Raw genomic sequence first — 19,449 nt, 5'->3', positions numbered from 1 at the left:
TAACAATGCCTGTATTTCCCACCCCCACCTTACTACTCCCTGCCGCAGACATACACATTTGAAAGTTTCCAGACATAACTGAGGAGTTGTTGAATGTGAATCTCAGTAATGAGGGCATTCAGATACTTTCAATGATAAAGTAAAATGTTTTATCTCTTTTTTGAGATGGAGTCTCACTGTGTCACCCAGGCTGGAGTGCAGTGGCGCATCTTGGCTCACTGCAACCTCTGCCTCCTGGGTTCAAGCAATTCTCCTGCCTCAGCCTCCTGAGTAGCTGGGATTACAGATGTGCATCACCACACCCACCTAATTTTTGTATTTTTAGTAGAGACAGGGTTTCACCGTGTTGGCCAGGCTGGTCTCAAACTCCCGACCTCAGGTGATCCATTTTATGTATTATTTTTAAGTTAGCAAAACATTTCCTTTAATGCACAACCTCTCCATTTGTTTTTGTCTATTAGATGAATATTTAATCAGCAGCTGCAGTGTTCATTCAAAGTCTCTGTGTTAGGTAGGTATGGTGTTGAGATGTAAGGAAATGAGGCTAGGTGCAGTGGCTCATGCCTGTAATCCCAGTACTTTGGGAGGCCAAGGCAGGAAGATCACTTGAAGCCAGAAGTTTCAGACCAGCCTGGGCAACATAGCAAGACCTTGTGTCTACAAAAAATAAAAATTAACCAGGTATGGTGGCACGTGCCTATAGTCCTATTACTACTCAGTATAGTCCTGTAATATTAGTGCCTGTAGTCCTAGCTACTCAGGAAGGAGGCTGAGGCAGGAGGATCACTTCAGCCCAGGAGCTTGAGGTTACAGTGAGTCGTGATTGCGCCACTGTACTCCAGCCTGGGTGACAGACTGAGATCCTGTCTCAAAAAACAAACAAAAGAAAAAGAAAAAGAAATAAGACCTAGTTTCTGTTGTTACTAGTTTAGATGTAACTATAGTATAAATTGGGAGAAAGATTCACCTCCAACTAGAGCGATCAGGGAAGATCTTTGGGAAGGGAAGTGGTGTTTTAGTTTGGAACTGAAGGATAGGTAATATTTGGAAATACAAGGATGATTAAGGTTGGTCCTGATGAAACAACAGTATGAACAAAGGGAGAGAGGGAAGAGAAGGTGGAACGTGTGGGCAACAAAATTACTCATTTTGGCTGAAGCATGGGATGCAAAGGAGGTTATTAAGGGAAAAAGAATGTTGGTGATTATTGTAAAATATTTCCAAGTGCTGTATTTTATCTAAAGATTATACATATTATTTTATGTAATGTTGTATAGCTTTTCTTATTTTAAATAATCTCTTTAGAGTAGAAGATGCTAAAATTATTTTCTAGAATTAAATTACCAGAGAAGTGGGGCAGTAATTTAATTAGGTTCATCCCCCTTCCACCATGTATTTTTGTGAATTTTATGGCGTCTCATAAAATAAGGAAATCTTTTTTCCCCATTAAAAAAATGTACGGGGAGGGAATAACAAGGTATTTTGAAGAGTTTACCTTATTAATGTCAGAGATAAAAGCTTCTTTATCTGGGAATAAGTATATGTATTTTAAAAAATTATTTTTGCTGGTTACATTGAAAAAATTTTAATTTTGAAGCAATTTAAAATATACAGAAAGGTTGAAGTATGGTATAAATAACCTTTTTCCTCTGGACTTATTTTTTTTTTTTTCTTGCCCCAGACCTGAGTGGATTCTCTGGACTTTTTAAGAATAGGTTGCTGACATGATGCCCCATCACCCCCAAATACTTTGCTATGTATTTCCTAGAAAGACATTCTCATGTAAAACTATTGTGTCTGGAATTGGTGGGTTCTTGATCTCACTGACTTCAAGAATGAAGCCGTGGACCCTCGTGTTGAGTGTTACAGTTCTTAAAGATGGTGTGTCCGGAGTTTGTTCCTTCAGACGTTCAGATGTGTCTGGAGTTTCTTCCTTCTGGTGGGTTCGTGGTCTCGCTGTCAGGAGTGAAGCTGCAGACCTTCGTGGTGAGTGTTACAGCTCTTAAAGGCAGCGTATCTGGAGTTGTTCGTTCTTCCCAGTGGGTTCGTGGTCTCGCTGGCTTCAGGAGTGAAGCTGCAGACCTTCATGGTGAGTGTTACAGCTCATAAAGGCAGCCTGTACCCAAAGAGGGAGCAGCAGAAAGATTTATTGCAAAGAGCAAAAGAACAAAGCTTCCACGGTATGGAAGGGGACCCCAGTGGGTTGCCACAGCTGGCTCAGGCAGCCTGCTTTTAGTCTCTTATCTGGCCCCACCTACATCCTACTGATTGGTCTATTTTACAGAGAGCTGATTGGTCCATTTTGACAGAGTGCTGATTGGTGCGTTTACAATCCTTGAGCTAGACACAGAGTCACAGAGTGCTAGTTAGCTAGAGAGTTAGCTAGATAGAGTACCAATTGGTGTATGTACAAACTTTGAGCTAGACACAGAGTGCTGATTGGTGTGTTTGCAATCCTTGAACTGGACACAGAGTCACAGAGTGGTAGTTCCCCAAGTCTTCACTAGGTTAGCTAGATATAGTGTGGGGATTGGTGCACCTAGGATCCTCCGGCTAGATTTATAAAAGTTCTCCAAGTCCCCATCTAGTTCAGGATCCCAGCTGGCTTCACCCAGTGGATCTTGCACCAGGGCTGCAGGCAGAGCTGCCCGCCAGTCACCAGCGGTGCCTGCATGCCTCAGCCCTTGGGCTTTCGATGGGACCGGGCGCCAAGGAGTAGGTGGCGGCGCCCGTTGGGGGAGCTCAGGCTGCACGGGAGCCCACCGCAGGGGGAGGAGCTGGAGCAGCTGACCCTGCAGGGTAGCTAAACCCAGTGAGAATTTGAGTGCAGCTTCGGGGGGGCCAGCAGTGGGGACGGCTCTCAACCCCTCCCGCCCAGCTACAGCCCAGTGTAAGCCCCTCACTGCCCTGGGCCGGAGGTGCCACCCGGATGCTCCGTGTATGGGGCCCGCCCAGCCACGTGCCTAATGGCAGCCCTTCCAAAGGCGCTCTGATAGCCCGTGGCTGGTCCTGTTCCCACTGTGCCTCTCCCTCCACACACCTCCCGCAGGGTTTGGATGAAGGGCTGGCTCCTCAAGCGCCAGAGTGAGCTGAGGCGGAGGGCGAAGCTGAGATGAGGAGCTGCTAGCACATTGTCACCTCTCACTATCATAAAATTAACCGTGATGCATTACTGCTGTCTAATCCTTATCCTCTCTTCAATTTTTACCGATTGCCCGAACAATGTCTTTTATAGCAAAAGGATCCAGTTCAGATGTATACGTTTTATTTTGTTGTCAGTCTCTGTAGTCTCCTTAAATGGAAAAATTTCTCAATCTTTGATGTTTGTGGCCTTAAAAATGTTGAAAGTGAAAGCCAGTTACTTTATAGACTGTCCTTCACTTTGGGTCTGATGGCTTCTCATGCATAGATTCAGGTTATTCACCTCTGGCAGGAGTACTGCAGCAATGGTGCTCTTTTCACTGTGTCTTGACAGGTGGCTCACAGTTTTGACTTGTCCTTTTACTGTTCGTGTTCACTTTGGTTTATTGTTGTTGTTGTTGAGACAGGGATTCACTCTGTCGGCCAGGCTGGAGTGCAGTGGCATGATCTCAGCTCACTGCAACCTTGACTTCCCAGGCTCAATCAACCCTCCCGCCGCAGTCTCCTGAGTAGCTGGGACCCCAGGTGCATGCCACCACACTTGGATAATTTTAATATTTTTTTTGTAGAGACAGGGTCTTGCCATGTTGCCCAGGCTGGTCTTGAACTCCTGGGCTCAAGCGGTCCTTCTGCCTCAGCTTCCCGAAGTGCTGGGATTACAGTTATGAGCCACTGTACCAGGCCCCTCCCTGTTGGTGTTCACTTTGATTACTTGATAAAGGTGACGGTTTGCTAGGCATGTCGGGAAGACTTTTTATAATTGTTTTGCCCATTCCTCATGAGACTTTGAATTCATAGGCTTATAATCCATTACTCTTATTATTTGTTTTGATGCTTAAATATTCCTGGATTTCACCAGTAGAAGCCCCTTCAAGTTGCCTTCTACATGTTTGTGACATATCTCCATTATCCTTTAAACACTTGCTTACCTTTTGGCACAATACTGTGTTTCAGGCTCATTTTGTCCCTGCCTTTGCTCTGGAATCAACCATTTCTCTAAGGAATCCTAGTAGTTCCTTTTAGTGGAGAATGGTATGTAGAAGCCAAAGTATGCCAGGTGTGTGCATTGCTGTCAGAGTATTATAGATCCCGGGTCTGCTCAATGGCTAGTACTAAGGAGTATATGTAACTATATATGTATATGACATATATACTTATGTTTCTATATCTTTTTGTCTGTCTTCAGTCTATCTAGAAAACACTGGTAACTCCAATTCTTTTTTTTTTTTTTTGAGATGGAGTCTCACTCTGTCACCAGGCTGGAGTGCAGTGGCACAATCTCGGTTCACTGCAACCTCCGCCTCTTGGGTTCAAGTGATTCTCCTGCCTCAGCCTCCCGAGTAGCTGGGACTACAGGTGCTCACCACCACACTTGGCTAATTTTTTGTTTTTTTTAGTAGAGACGGGGTTTCACCATGTTGGCCAGGATGGTCTCAATCTCTTGACCTGGTGATCCGCCTGCCTTGGCCTCCCAAAGTGCCGGGATTACAGACGTGAGCCACTGCGCCCGGCCTGGTAACTCCAATTCTAATGAACACTGTCCATTCTAGTTTCTCTCTTTGCATTTGTGAGTACCTTCTCTGACAGTGAGAAACCTGCCTGTCATTATTCTTGATCATTCCCCGTAGATAACCACTCTCCTATTGCCAGTGTAGCCTCCTCCACCGCATAGGTACCCTCCGTACCCCCCTGGTACTTCAAAACCCTGCTTTCCCCGTCCCTCTCAAGCTCTTACTTACCATGCCAGGGTGCCCCTAACACACCTGGGTGGACAGTCCTTTCCTCACCCTAGTCAGACTTCAGGAACTCATGCCAGGCTGCCCCTCCCACGAGTGGACGCCCTTTTCCCCCACCTCTAGCTTCAGCTTCATGCGCAGGCCATCCTTCTTTTCCTAGTGGCCAGTACTGGGCCTTCCTCCACTCTACTCAAAACCTTTGAAGCATATATCATAAAATAGGGAAACATCTACTGTCCTTCAGATACAAATATATTTAGGAAGAAGATACTGTTTTCTCTTATGAAATTGGAAGTGTCTGGAATTAAAAGTACATTTGGCTCTAAGAGTATGCACTTTAAGGTATGTGTGTGGGTGTGTGTATATCCTGTTTCCTGAGTCTCCGAATAGAATACAAACATGTAAATAACTAAACTGCAAGGTATTTGTTTGCATGTTCGAATTAGATGATAGTCTAACAGATGGGCCTTCATTGGTCCTGAGAGACATATGTTCATGTGTTTGGAGTGTAATTAATGAGAAGATAATTATTATGCATTATTAGAAGACAGAACATTTTGTTACATGGTAATTTAAGTTATAGAATGACTTTTCTGTTTTCTAAAGGAAGGTGGTGACTTAATGTTAAGAATATATTTTTTGCTAGGCGTGGTGGTTCATGCCTGTAATCCTAGCACTTTTGAGAGGCTCAGACAGGAGGATTGCTTGAGCCGGGGAGTTCCCAACCAGCCTGGGCAACATAGAGAAACTGTATCTCTACAAAATTAAAAAAAAAAAAAAATTAGCTGGACATGGTGGCACATGCCTGTAATCCCAGCTCCTTGGGAGGCTGAGGTGGGAGGATTACTTGAGCCCTGGAGGTCAAGGCTGCAGTGAACTGTGATTGTGCTACTGGACTCCAGCCTCTGTCTCAAAAAAAAAAAACAAAACTATATTTTCTTCTTAACTCTTCTGCCTCCTGGCATTTGAACCCAAATGATGATTGCTGCTGAAATGGATATATCTAGTACTTTCTATGTAACTATATTAGTGATTGTATTTTAAATGTATATGGCATATGACTTGTAAAATTCTAGAATAATATTTATCCTGGAAGTCATGCCTTCTGTCCTGAGAGGTATAACAAGTCTCTCTAATGTTTACAGTACATGTGGTACTCTTAAAGAGGCAGTATTTAGGAGAAGGCAATTCTATTGTGCTTTATAAAATGTAATTAAAGTTTATATTGTAATGTTTTATATTTGGGTTGTTTGTCATGGAATGTTAGGATTAACTGTTGTGCAAACATGAGATATAATAATACTAATAGGAACTCAAGGAATGCAGAATGAAATATAAACCCCCATCACTTTAATGGGTTGGTGAAATCTCCACTCTCTAATTTCATACTGGGTGGTTTGATAATGGCCCACACTTAATAATGAACATATTAGAGAATTGTGAAAATGTCAGCTAATTGAGTGATTGAGTCATTTAGTCTTAGCCTGTGCTGCAACTAGCAGAGCAAAACTCATCAGAAGGCAGAAGCCAGATCACTAGGAAGAAGGCTTAAGCCTATGTGGTCTGAAAAGAGGTGAAGCAGGCAGGGAAACTGAAATGTTCTATAGGACTCTGGAGAAGAGCTTCCAGGCAAAGCAAAAGATCTCTAATGAGAAGTACAAAGGAGTATTAGGCAAAGCAGTAGGCTAAGAAGAACCCTTTTGTTGGCAATAAAGATGCATTGGAAATGAACCAGTTGTAAGGATCTCCTTACATGATTTTCTAACGTGGAACACGTCAGTATTGCCAAACATCATATTTTGTAGATAAAGGAAAGGGGATAAGTGTAGTAGATAAGAAGTAAATAATGTGTGAACCAGTCAGCCAGGAAGTGAGTTGAGTGTGGGGTAGATAATGGAGAAGGGAAAGCAGCAAAGAAGGAAAGAAACCTGGAAGGAAAGGAAGGTATCTTTCTCAAGGATCAACTGTAGACTGTGGGATGTATTATTTGTATTTGTCCTTTGAAATACTGGTTGTTAATATTTCTTTGGTTCTTTGTCAATTTTTTAATATATATTTGCTAAGTGCTAGGAAGATTTTTCCTTTAAAGTTTCAGGATTTGATTTTTGTTGTTGTTTTTTCTTCTCAATAGAATAATCATAATAGCCTGTCTTAGGAAAATTATTCTGTGGTTTATATTCATTAGCAAGATAACATTAACTTTATAGCAGAAGAAATAAGGCAAAGACCAGACTTTTGTCCTTTCAGAATCAGATTTCCCCATTCTTGCACTACATTTGTGTAGTTAAGTGTTACCTTTAGCTTTTATCATTTAAATGTTTTGTCAGTTTTCTAAGTGTCAAGCACTATTCTGTCAAGAATAAAAGGATAAGAAGACAGAGTTCAGATCAGTGGAGAGGATGGATTGATTAATAGATGGTCTTGGAATAATTTATTAACTCTTTGGGAAGAATACTTTTGTTACTAGTTTGAGAAAATACTTTATGCAGTACATTTAAGAATATCAGATTTAGAAACTTTTGATTGAAACTCTGGATTTATACTTAGCTAAATAGAATCCAATGTTTCAGGTCATTTTTCTTAAACTAAAACTTTTTTTTGTAGCATCTGCAGAAAAAGAGGCAATCAAGGGTACATACTCCAAAGTACTGGATGCATATGGACTCTTAGGTGTTTTGCGGTTAAATCTTGGTAAGTTTATCATTCAGTAGAATTCATTCATTTTTTCATTTCTATTTTGTAATTCTAAGGATTTGAGAGGGACTAGCTATTAATTATTGTAGACTCCTTATTTAAGCTACACATGCGCTAACATCTTTTAAACATTAATGTAGCTAGTGTTGTGATAATGTTTGTTGCCCAAAAAAGGCATGCTACATGCTCAAAGTCATGTAAGTCTAAGTTTGGAGACAGTCTCTGGTGTGAGCACTTGAAGAGATAAGTGTCAGTTGTCAAAAGAGAAAATCAGAACATTTTCCTTTTTGTTGCTTCAGTGCATTTAGGAAAAAGTGTCTTCATTAGAACTACACTGATTTTTCTTGGTTTATAGTGGAAAAGACATCTGTTTTGAATTCAGAAAGTCTCTGCTTGAGCCTTTTTTTTTTTTTGCCACTTAATGTCACCATGAGCTGCAGAGTAACCTTTGCAGTTACTAGTTTATCTATAACTGTGCGGCTCAAAGTGGTGCTTCAAGATTGGTACTGGTCCATAAATTATTTTGTTATTGATCCATGATAAGATAAGGAGCTTGCACTATGATGTAAATCAACATGTGGCTTCTTTCATTGATAAAGTCTTACTAGAAAAAAAGGTCAGCTAAACTAAAGGATGAACTTAGTAATATACACTAGTAATACACTTAGTAATATACACTAGATTTCCATTCTAGTGTAAGCATCCTTTCTCACTGTGAGCTGGTAACAGTTCATGGACCATACTTTGAGTAGCACTGTTCTATAAAATGGAGATTTGTCATTTGTTATGGATTGATCACATATAAAGCACTGTGCTTAGGTGCTTTGCTGATTAGTCCTGGGTAAGTCTCACAGTGTACTGAGGTATTTGCTTTAATCTCTTTTTATAAGAGATGGTATCTCAGGTTGGTTATGCTACGTACTGAAATTGGTCCAGGTAATACGTAATGGAGCCACGATTCAGGGCCACTTCTACCTGTGTCAGAGCCCATGCTCACAGTATACCATTGTTCAATTTCAACTTTATATTAATTTCATAGACTTTTTGTCACAATTACATGAAAACAATCTCTATGAAAGTTTTTGTAAACCAAATTGCTTTATAAATTGTTACCAGAGACTTTTGCCCATATGTCATCAATATCATCAGCTCAAAATAGTATACCATTTTTTCAACTTTACTATTTACAAACAACTTGTAAAAATGAGTGTGAATTCATTATCTTATCTGAATTTTCTGACAGTCATTAAACAAAAGTAGAGAAGGTAACACATACTTTTTTATTTGATAAAGTTTTTTTCTTGTTTGTTTCATTTTTTTTGAGACGTACTTTTTACTCTTGTTGCCCAGGCTGGAGTGCAATGGTGCGATCTCGGCTCACCGCAACCTCTGCCTTCCAGTTTCAAGTGATCCTCCTGCCTCAGCCTCCTGAGTAGCTGGGATTACAGGCATGCGCCACCACGCCCAGCTAATTTTTGTATTTTTAATAGAGATGGAGTTTCTCCATGTTGGTCAGGGTGGTCTTGAACTCCCAAACTCAGGTGATCCGCCCGCCTCGGCCTCCCAAAGTGCTGGGATTACAGGCATGAGCCACCATGCCCGGCCAATTATTTGATAAAGTTTTTATAGCCTCAGAGTAAGTTCAGGAACAGTTTTGTGTGAGATTATCCTGTTAATGTTTAAATGCTTTATTATACTTAATATATTTAAACAAGGATTTTTTTCAACCAAAATGTCTAGTGAATTTCAACACATCTATGATAAGTTTAAAATAATCACAATGTCAGATTTTAAAAATAGAGGTGCAAGAAGAAATGGAATAGCTTGAAAATGTTGGGATTTTTCATCCAGTAAAATCTTTGGGTTTTGCAGGTGATACTATGTTACATTATCTGGTCCTAGTCACTGGATGTATGTCTGTTGGAAAAATTCAAGAATCTGAAGTTTTCCGAGTTACTTCCACTGAGTTTATATCACTGCGAATTGATTCTTCAGATGAGGATCGCATTTCAGAAGTGCGGAAAGTTTTGAATTCAGGAAACTTTTATTTTGCATGGTCTGCATCTGGCATCAGTTTAGATTTGAGTCTTAATGCACATCGTAGCATGCAAGAACAGACAACAGATAATAGATTTTTCTGGTGAGTTCATTTTTTCCCTTTTGGTGATTTGGGACATAACATGTTCAGCAGTTGTTCAGTTGTCAAAACCTCCTCACCATGACAGCAAGCAAGGAGGAAGGACCCTGAAGACCCTCGATGCCCCTTTTCAGCAGCAAGTAGCTACAGAGAATGACCTCTGCTCCATCTCCCAAAAGATTTCTGGGTCCCCATGCCTTGAGGGGGAAATGTAAGAGTAGACAGTCAGATATGAGCAGGCATGAGGGGGAGGTATCCATGTTGGAAAGAACGCCCCGGAACACCTCTTAGGATGCCCAGTACTCACTCCATGGTTGAACTGTCAGAATGTTGTTAACTAGATCCTGATATGAAAGGAAAAAGGCAAAGGGGAATTCCCGAGAGCCGAGCAGGCACAATGAGTACAAAATTGATGGCTATACCTTCCTGGGTTGGTAATAAGCAGTGCCACCATTAGATAGGATTCATATTGATCACTCATTCCTGTGCATGTGCATTAAGCACAGTAAGGGAGGATCCCCCAAACCTTGGTGAGAACTGGGTAAAGAAAGAACTGGGATAATAGAAGATCACAATGTAGAATGTCTTGGGGGTGTTTCAAGCAGGGTCAGCCCACTCCTCTCTTGGAGTGTACTTGTATTTCCCCCAATAAAACTTGTGCCTGCTTTACAAAAAAAAAAAAATTGTTCAGCAGTTGTTATGTCTAGAGATAACAAGGGATAGACATTGCTAATTGAGTGTATCCCTCTTTCTTTCTCTGGAGTCCTCAGCTGAGCATGGCAGGCAGCCACTGTCGGTTTATTGAAGTTGGCATGTGACATAAAACCCCTGTGCTCCACCTGATCTAGACTGAACTTTCATTTCAAAAATACATTTAAAATAGTTGTGTAAATTTAGAAATGAATTTAATTGTAACAAAACTGTGTTACTCACATTTCCTATTCTTGGTTTTGAGATCTTGTCTCTGGCAGTATTCCCTTTCTAAGCCAGCATTCCCTTATTATTCTAAATTTTAAGGTTATAAGTAGGTGGTCTTGATTCAAGAGCAACAGACTGTGAAGTAGTAGTATACTGGGACAAAGTCTAGTACTATAATAAGGTAGGACTTATGTAGGTAAGTGCAATGTATTTCATAATTATGCATAACTGTGCTATATTCTAAGTAGGCACAAATGATGAGCAGAACACATGGGACTATAATTAGCATTGTTCTATTGCAGCAGACCAGATTTCTAGTATAGTGGTTCTGTTGTTTACAGCCAGCATTGATGTTGACTTTTTCCGTTGATATCTTGTGCAAATTATGTTTTATTATATTGACATATGGTTTAAGGCCAAAGTTCAGGACTGTCTGCTCTTGGCCTCCCTTAACAGTTCAGATTCAAAGTGTTTCCTCTTGTGTACTTTTTCTCTCTCACACTTTCACTGTCACTTACATAGTCCTTGAGTAGCACATTCGGGTGTCACCCATTTGCCCTAGCTGTCAGAAGACTCAAAGTCAACAACAACCTTAGGATAAGAAACTAACTTTAGAGCAACAGCTTGGTCACGTTGTAGTTCACATGGAAGTATTTTGACCCAGAGTGGTGGCATCAGGGAGAAGAGTGGACAGAATAAAAACAGAGTTTATAGCATTATGTGTTAGATACTTGGGTTTAGCAAAGGAGGAGACCATGAGGGAGGGGAAAGGAGAGAGAGGTTGCAGGGACTAACAGGGCAGATGAATGGACATGAGTTCCTGCCTGCCCAAAGAAGCTAGCAATGATGGGATGTACTTTTGTGTAGCATTCAGAAATAGGCTTCCAAGAGTTAAAACCATGTCAACACTACACTTTTTCTAGCAGAGGATGTTGAAGTCCTTTGGAAAGGTAAATGTGTTTCAGCTGTCCTTACATTTTTTTCCCCTCCTCATTTTACCCAAAGTTTCTTAGATTGAGAGATAAAAGCTTTCATATAACTATTAGAAGTCCAAGCAGATGCAGCTATATTGCCTAGGTTTAATCAATAGGAATGATTGGTTGGTTGGTCGGTCGGTTGATTTTTTTGAGAGTGTCACTCTGTTGCCCAGGCTGGAGTGCAGTGGCGCGATCTTGGCTTACTGCAACCTTCACCTCCTGGGTTCAAACAGTTCTCCTGCCTCAGTCTCCCAGGTAGCTGGGACCACAGGCGTGAACCACCATGCTGGCTAATATTTTTGTGTTTTTAATAGGGATGGGGTTTCACCACGTTGGCCAAGCTGGTCTCCAACTCCTGACCTGAAGTGATCCCCCCACCTTAGCCTCCCGAAGTGCTGGGATTATAGGCGTGCGCCACTGTGCCTGGCCTCATTTTTTTTTTTTTTTTTTAATTCACTTAAGAGTAGAGATGAGGGCAAAGTCAGATAAAAGAAAGCCTGAGGTTTGTCCAGTAGGAGACAGGTTGAACAAAGGGACGGCTAAAGCACCAAAGGTGAATTTTGCTCATTTTACAATTTTGCTAAGGATTGGGATTCTTCAGCTTCAGTTTATATAGAAAAACAGAAACTTTTGGAATTCATTGTGCATACCCTTGCACTTAATAGCAATATTTTCCAGGATACAACCATGTAATTTTTGTAGCCAAAGAGTGGCAGATACCTATCACAAAACCCAGATAACTTTACTCCATTGGAAATTCTAAGCTGCTGCCAGTCAAAAGTCATGTATAAATTTAAACGCTAAAACAGTGACACACTGACAGCAAAGAAAAATGAAAACTGACAGCAGAGAGAGAAACTCTGCCTGCACAAAATGCATAGGATTTAAGGTCTATTTAAATGGGGACAAGTAAGTTTCTTGTAACTTTGCTGTGGCGTAGATCTCAGCTGTGGTGTTTGGACATACTGGGTCACAACCAATTTGAACTTTGCCGCGGATCAATGTGGGTAGTAGTAAAGTATGGAAGTTTAAGTCAATGTATTTTTAAAATAAGTAACAGTTATCAGATTTAACATTATCCCTGTAGTAACCTCATCACTCATTTATATTCCCTTGTGCTTTCCTGGATGGATAAGAGGGGTTGGGGTCATAGCTGGTTTTCCAGAACTTCAGGTGACCACCCTTTTTATCTCTATTGCATCCTGTAATCTGAGGGGCTGGCAGGGAGTTGAGGGCTATTGCTGTGAGTCTTCAAGAGAATGCTATTACATCTTTTATACCTTATTTAAGACAGGAAGAGAGAGAGTACCGAGCACTTAAGTAGAAGAATTCCACTTAAAACCTAGAGAACCAAACTTCGACAATACAGAAAACTCACTTTCAAATTGATAGAGTTTTTCCACTTAATATATTTTCCTTAGTGGTATGTTGTTAGAAGTTTCTTTACATGTTCTGTGGAGGTCTAAGGTTCCAGGAGAGACCCCTGAGGGATAATCAGGGTGAGATGGCCAACCCAGCAAGGCTCAGTCCCAATCCCCACTTTAGCCATAGCAGCTTTTATCTGTATCATAATCATTGGGCTTCTGCATGTGTTTGTTTGAATAAATTTTTTTTCTCTGAAAAAAGTTTGGAAACCAGGCCACATCTGTTACCTAGAATGCTAAAAGTATTTGGAGTGATGGTAAACCCTATGCCTGCACTTTCTAATGTGGTAGCCACTAGCCACATCTTGCTATTTAAATTTAAATTAATTAAAATAGAGCCTTATAAAAGTCAAGCCTTAAAAGTAGAGTTTCGTGGACGGGCACTGTGGCTCACGCTTGTAATCCCAGCACTTTGGGAGGCTGAGGCAGATGGATCACAAGTTCAGGAGTTCAAGACCATCCTGGCTAACACTAACACGGTGAAACCCCGTCTCTACCAAAAATGCAAAAAATTAGCCGAGCGTGGTGGTGGGTGCCTGTAGTCCCAGCTACTCAGAAGACTGAGCCAGGAAAATGGCATAAAACCGGGAGGCGGAGCTTGCAGCGAGCCAAGATCGCTCCACTGCACTCCAGCCTGGGTGACAGAGCGAGACTCCGTCTCAAAAAAAAAATAAAGAAAAAGAAAAAGAATAATTAGCTGGGCGTGGTAGTGCACGCCTGTAATCCCAGCTACGTGGGAGGCTGAAGCAGAAGAATCGCTTGAAACTGGGAGGCGGAGGTTGCAGTGAGACGAGATCACGCCACTGCACTCCAGCCCGGGTGACAGAGCGAGACTCTGTCTCAAAAATAAATAAATTAAAAAAAAAAAAAGTAGAGCTTCATAAATTGGGGTGGGGACATGCATATGTAATCCTTTTTGGAACAAGTTAGGTTATAAATACATTATATATAAAGACATAACAGAAATGGGCCATAGATACTAAAAACACAAAAATACTCCTTTTCTGTGGACCATAGATCACATGTTGAAGGATCTCATTTTATAGCCCTGTCTTCTGATCCCCAGCATAGTAAATGTAAATGAATTGATTTGTTGTTTGTGCCTTTAAATTTAATAATATTAAATTAATTTTCCAGGAGATTATTTTTAAAGTCATACTTTGTTATTTAGTATTCCATAAACTAATCATTTATTTCTTTTCCTGTTAGGAATCAGTCTTTGCATTTGCATCTCAAACACTATGGTGTGAATTGTGATGACTGGTTATTACGTCTTATGTGTGGAGGAGTAGAAATCAGAACAATTTATGCTGCTCATAAACAGGCAAAGGCTTGCCTCATTTCAAGATTAAGCTGTGAACGAGCTGGGACCAGGTTTAATGTCCGGGGAACAAATGATGATGGTCATGTTGCCAATTTTGTAGAAACAGAACAGGTATATATAGTGTTTTATATTACTTAATTAATGTATTATAGGAGAGGTACAGAAAATACTAGAATAACAGATTTTTATTTGATTCAGAACTCATTTTAACATCTATAGTGTTGTTTTATGATTGTTCTTGGTTACTTATGGGCCTTAAAAAAAAGGCTTCCCTAAAACAAACTTATTTTGGTCTGGCTCTTCATCTAGGTAACAAGATGTCACTAATCAGCATGACATAGTCAATGCTCTGTGTTTTGGTATTGAATTTTAAAATCCTCAGTTGTAGAGCTAGACAGCTTGTTTTTTTGTGAAGTTAAATTAAACCCAGCTCTGAATGGCAAATATATGTACCATCTAAAAATTAGAAATTATGATTTTTTGGCTATGAAACTATATGATTATAAATTCAGGCCATGAACCCAGCCCAACACAGATCTTCAAATTAGGTTATAAAGAGCTAAACAAAATGAAATATAAAGACATGTATGTAAAATATTAAGATTTAAAAGGAATTTACTTTTAAAAATTGTGAATCTTATGCTTATATTTTTACCAATTTTTTTGGTTAATATCGCTAACAGAAAAAAAAGTCAAGCGTGTATAGTGGCCTATTTTGGACAATTGTACATGAGAGTTAGATTATAAAATATAACTAGTATGTGCCTGGCGTGGTGGCTCACGCCTGTAATCCTAGCACTTCAGGAGGCCGAGGCAGGCAGATCATGAGGTCAGCAGATTGAGACCCTCCTGGCGAACATGGTGAAACCCTGTCTCTACTAAAAATAAAAAAAATCAGCTGGGTGTGGTGGCGGGTGCCTGTAGTCCCAGCTACTCGGGAGGGCGAGACAAGAGAATTGCTTGAACCCGGCAGGTGGAGGTTGCAGTGAGCCGAGATCACGCCACTGCACTCCAGCTTGGGCGACAGAGTGAGACTCGGTCTCCAAAAAAAAAAACAAAAAACAAATTAACTAGTATGCAATAGATTTTAGTCAATTTGTTTTTCTAATGTAAGTGTAACAACCTTTCTGTGGAAATAGTTTACATATTATTTTTTTTTTCTGTAGGTTGTATACTTAGATGACTCAGTTTCTTCCTTCATACAAATCCGAGGATCTGTTCCATTGTTCTGGGAGCAACCAGGGTTGCAAGTATGTGTTTGACATTCAGTTATTTTTATTTTTTGAAAAATTTTCATATTTTCTAAACTTTCTGGATAGTTTATTAATTAATTCATTGACAGTTCCATTATTCCATCTAATAATGTTAACTGGATTTACAATTAAGGATCTGAGTACAGAGTTTCTGGAATTATCTTAGATATTTTTTCTTTTAATGCTCTTTCAAATAGCCATTGAAATTCAGCTGCTGTATTTAGTGTTAAAAATTTTGAAGTCTTTATAGTGTATTGATTTTCAATGTGATTCCATATTTATTACCTTCTTATCTTAGTATATAATGATTTAACCTCTTTAGGCAGAAGAATGTAGTAGATAAAACAAAGCCTTGGGAACCAGACTTCTTAATTGAGATCCTTACTTTACCACTACTAGCTGTGTGATCTTGGGCAAATAATTTAACCCTTCTGTGTCTGTTTCCTTATCTGTATAATGGGAATATTAATAGTACCTACTTTATAGGGTTGTTGTAAGGATTAAATAAAAAGCACTTAGAATAGCACCTGGCCACCAGTCAGCACCATGTAAGGGTTAACTATTGTTGACATTTTATTTTTATTCAAAATTTATTAGTCCTTAAAGTATGTCATATTTTACTTTAGGATCTAGGTATGTATAGTCTAGTAAGTTTGGTGCTTCAGCCTACAGTATTGAGAAAAGAGAAAAAAAATTCTTGCTTCCTTTATTTGACTGCTGGATCTCTTATGTCGTAGACTGGTTATTGCAGAGAAATATTACAGACCACTTTAACCTTTTTAGTAACATTTTATTTAAGACAGTCTAAGAGTTAACAAGGATTAATCCTTGTACTGCTATGCAAAAATTCTTGAATTCTTGTCAAGACGATTTGACTTGTTTTATCTTTGTAGGGATAACTTAAATAGATATATCTTTCCCCAAATTTCCCTTAGGAGAGAATGCCAACAGAACCCCACTTCTCCTAAGCTTTCATGATCAACAATGGGTGTTTGGAATATTTGCTTTAAGAACATTGCTGAAACCCTGATGTGATGCAAGGTGAATGCTTTTGTTTTAGGGACAGGCTAGTGTTAGAGATTCTAATAACCAGTTTATGAGCCCTGTGTTACACTGTCTTCGTGTTATTTTATTTACATTTATTTGTATATTTATTTATTTGAGACAGGGTCTCACTCTGCCACCCAGGCTTAAGTGCACTGGTGCAATCACGGCTCACTGCAGCCTTGATCTCCCAGGCTCAAGTGATCCTCCCACCTCAGCCTACCAGGTAGCTGGGACTACAGGCACATATCACTATTTTTTGTAGAGACAGAGTCCCACCATGTTGCCCAGGATGGTCTTGAACTCCTTGGGCAAACAGTTCTCCTGCCTTGGCCTTCCAGAATGCTAGGATTACAGGCCTGAGCCACTGTACCTGGCCTGGTTATTTTAATAAGGAGTTCTGAATTACAGTGTTTTGATGATCCAATAAGGTTGGGTCCTGAGTAGTTACACTGAGGGATCTTCCTTGAGTGGGACTTCCTTGTTCATTCCTTCTCCTGTGTGCTGCAGCCTTCCTATACAGTCTGTTTGCTAATGTTATGTCGTGATAGGTGGAAAATTATGGATTTTTTTTTTTTTTTTTTTTTTTTTTTTGTGACAGAGAGATGCTCTGTCGCCCAGGCTGAAGTGCAGTGGTGCGATCTCGGCTTATTGCAACCTCCACTTCCCAGGGTCAAGTAGTTCTGCCTCAGCCTCCTGAGAGCTGGGACTATTAGGCGCGTGCCACCACACCTGCCTTATTTTTGTATTTTTAATAGAAATGGGGTTTCATCATATTGACCAGACTGGTCTCGCACTCCTGACCTCAGGTAATCCACCTACCTCGGCCTCCCAAAGCACTGGGATTACAGGCATGAGCCACCATGCCCGGCCAGGAATCCTCATTTTTAACCAAGTTCTCTACCACTCAAAGTCAAGAACTTCTGTTTTATAAGATCCTACTCTAATGGCTGTGAAGCAGCCAGTCCTGACCAAGTGAAAAGTAGCCCTGTTACCATTAGTCCCAGCATTCTTCTAGGCAGTGGGACTTTCTTTTTATTCCTACTACTATCCTCTGAGTTAAGGTTTTCATAATTTCTTCTAGCCTGGAAGATTCTCACAGTTTTCTGTCTTGTCCCTCAAAGCCCTGCTTCCTGCTAACTCCAACAGGTCTTCTTATTTTTTATATATATTATGCCTGTCAGATTTACTAGGCACTTGTGTCCTTATGGTCTGGTTTACTCAGCCTATCCAACTGCAGGCCTTGCAGTTTTCTAGCAGGAATCCTCTACTTCCAAAATTAAGAATTATTTTCATTCAGTGGCCACTCAGATCTCTTTGTTAAATACTTGAGTTCTTCCCATGTATGTTATTTTATGCTAGGTGCTATGGGAGATTCAAAGATATAATGATGCTTCATAGAGAGCTGGCCATTTGGGCATTCAGGCCTTTTATGGAAAAGGTAAATACCAAGATGAATTTGTTTGAGGCATTGTAAGAATTGTCATAAGGTGTTACACAAGTAAGATGACATTTTTAGACTGGCAACTTACTTATGATTTCCTTTGACTTGTGATTTTCCTTTTACTTATTTCCTTTCTCTGAAGTTCTTTAGCATTTGTAACTTACAATACTCAGTATACTATTATACTACATTACAGTATACATCAGTTTATTAGTCCATTCTCACATTGATATAAAGAAATACCTGATTCTGAGTAATTTATGAAGAAAGAGGTTTAATTGGCTCATGGTTCTGCAGGATGTACAGGAAGAATGGCAGCATCTGCTTCTGGGGAGGCTTCAGGAAGCTTCCGATCATGGCGGAAGGCAAAGCAGGAGCGAGGAGTCTCACATGGTGGGAGCAGGAGCAAAAGAAAGATAAGAGGGAGGTGCTACACACTTTTAAGCAACCAGATCTCATGAGAACTCACTCACTAGCATAAGAACAGTGCAAGGGGGCATAGTGCTAAACCATTCATCAGAACTCCACCCCCATGATTCAGTCACCTCCCACCAGACCCCACCTTCAACCTCGGGATTACAATTCAGCATGAGATTTGGGGGGTACACAGATCCAAACCATATCAATAAGTCAAAAAATGGTAAACATTGTGAGATCTACGCCCAATTTTTGGTTGAAATTTCAGAAATATGTGAATATGAAGCAGTAATATTGATGGAAAATGGTTTTCCATACCACACAATTAAATGATTTTAAAAAATACCTTTAATGCAACTTTTTTCTTCCCTGCTGAGATGGAATTTAGCTCTTGTTCCCAGGCTGGAGTGCATTGGCACAGTCTTGGCTCGCTGTAACCTCCTCCTCCTGGCTTCAAGTGATTCTCCTACCTCAGCATCCCCAGTAGCTGGGATTACAGGCATGTGCCACCATGCCCAGCTAATTTTTGTATTTTAGTAAAGACAGGGTTTCACCATGTTGGTCAGGCTGGTCTCGAACTCCTGACTTCAGATGATCCGCCGGTCTCGAACTCCTGACCTCAGGTGATCCACCTGCCTCGGCCTCCCAAAGTACTGGGGTTATAGGTATGAGCCACCACACCTGGCTGCAACTTTTTTTTAATTGGATAAAGTTATGGTTATTTAAAGCCTTAACACTTTCTGGAGTGCTACTTTTATCACAATTGGCAACAGCTCTCTTATTGTAAAACTTTTCTTTCAATGTTGAGTAATAAAACCTAGTCTAGGAGGCCAAGGTGGGAGGATTACTTGAGACCAGGAGTTCAAGACCATCCTGTGCAACATAGACACCCAGTTCTACAAAAAAATAAAAAAATAAAAATTATCCAGGCATGGTGACA

At 40.3% G+C, this 19,449-nt stretch overlaps 1 protein-coding gene across 25 annotated transcripts in view; it reads left to right on the top strand.

Moving 5' to 3' along the window:
* SYNJ1 (synaptojanin 1) overlaps positions 1-19,449 on the top strand; it is a 101,112-nt gene that overhangs the window by 19,280 nt on the left and 62,383 nt on the right. For 24 of the 25 annotated variants that reach the window (XM_031664871.1, XM_009202332.2, XM_009202348.2 and 21 more), the window contains 4 exons: positions 7,482-7,568; positions 9,444-9,711; positions 14,237-14,462; positions 15,518-15,601. In XM_031664871.1, the coding sequence (XP_031520731.1) occupies positions 7,482-7,568; positions 9,444-9,711; positions 14,237-14,462; positions 15,518-15,601 (665 nt within the window). Of the gene's footprint in view, positions 1-7,481; positions 7,569-9,443; positions 9,712-14,236; positions 14,463-15,517; positions 15,602-15,668; positions 16,646-19,449 lie in introns of those variants that run through there. The other variant, XM_021935107.2, reaches the window with a different exon arrangement.

Source organism: Papio anubis, chromosome 4 (genome assembly GCF_008728515.1).
Source record: "Papio anubis isolate 15944 chromosome 4, Panubis1.0, whole genome shotgun sequence".
NCBI lineage: Eukaryota > Metazoa > Chordata > Mammalia > Primates > Cercopithecidae > Papio > Papio anubis.
This window is presented reverse-complemented; position numbering and strand designations above follow the sequence as displayed.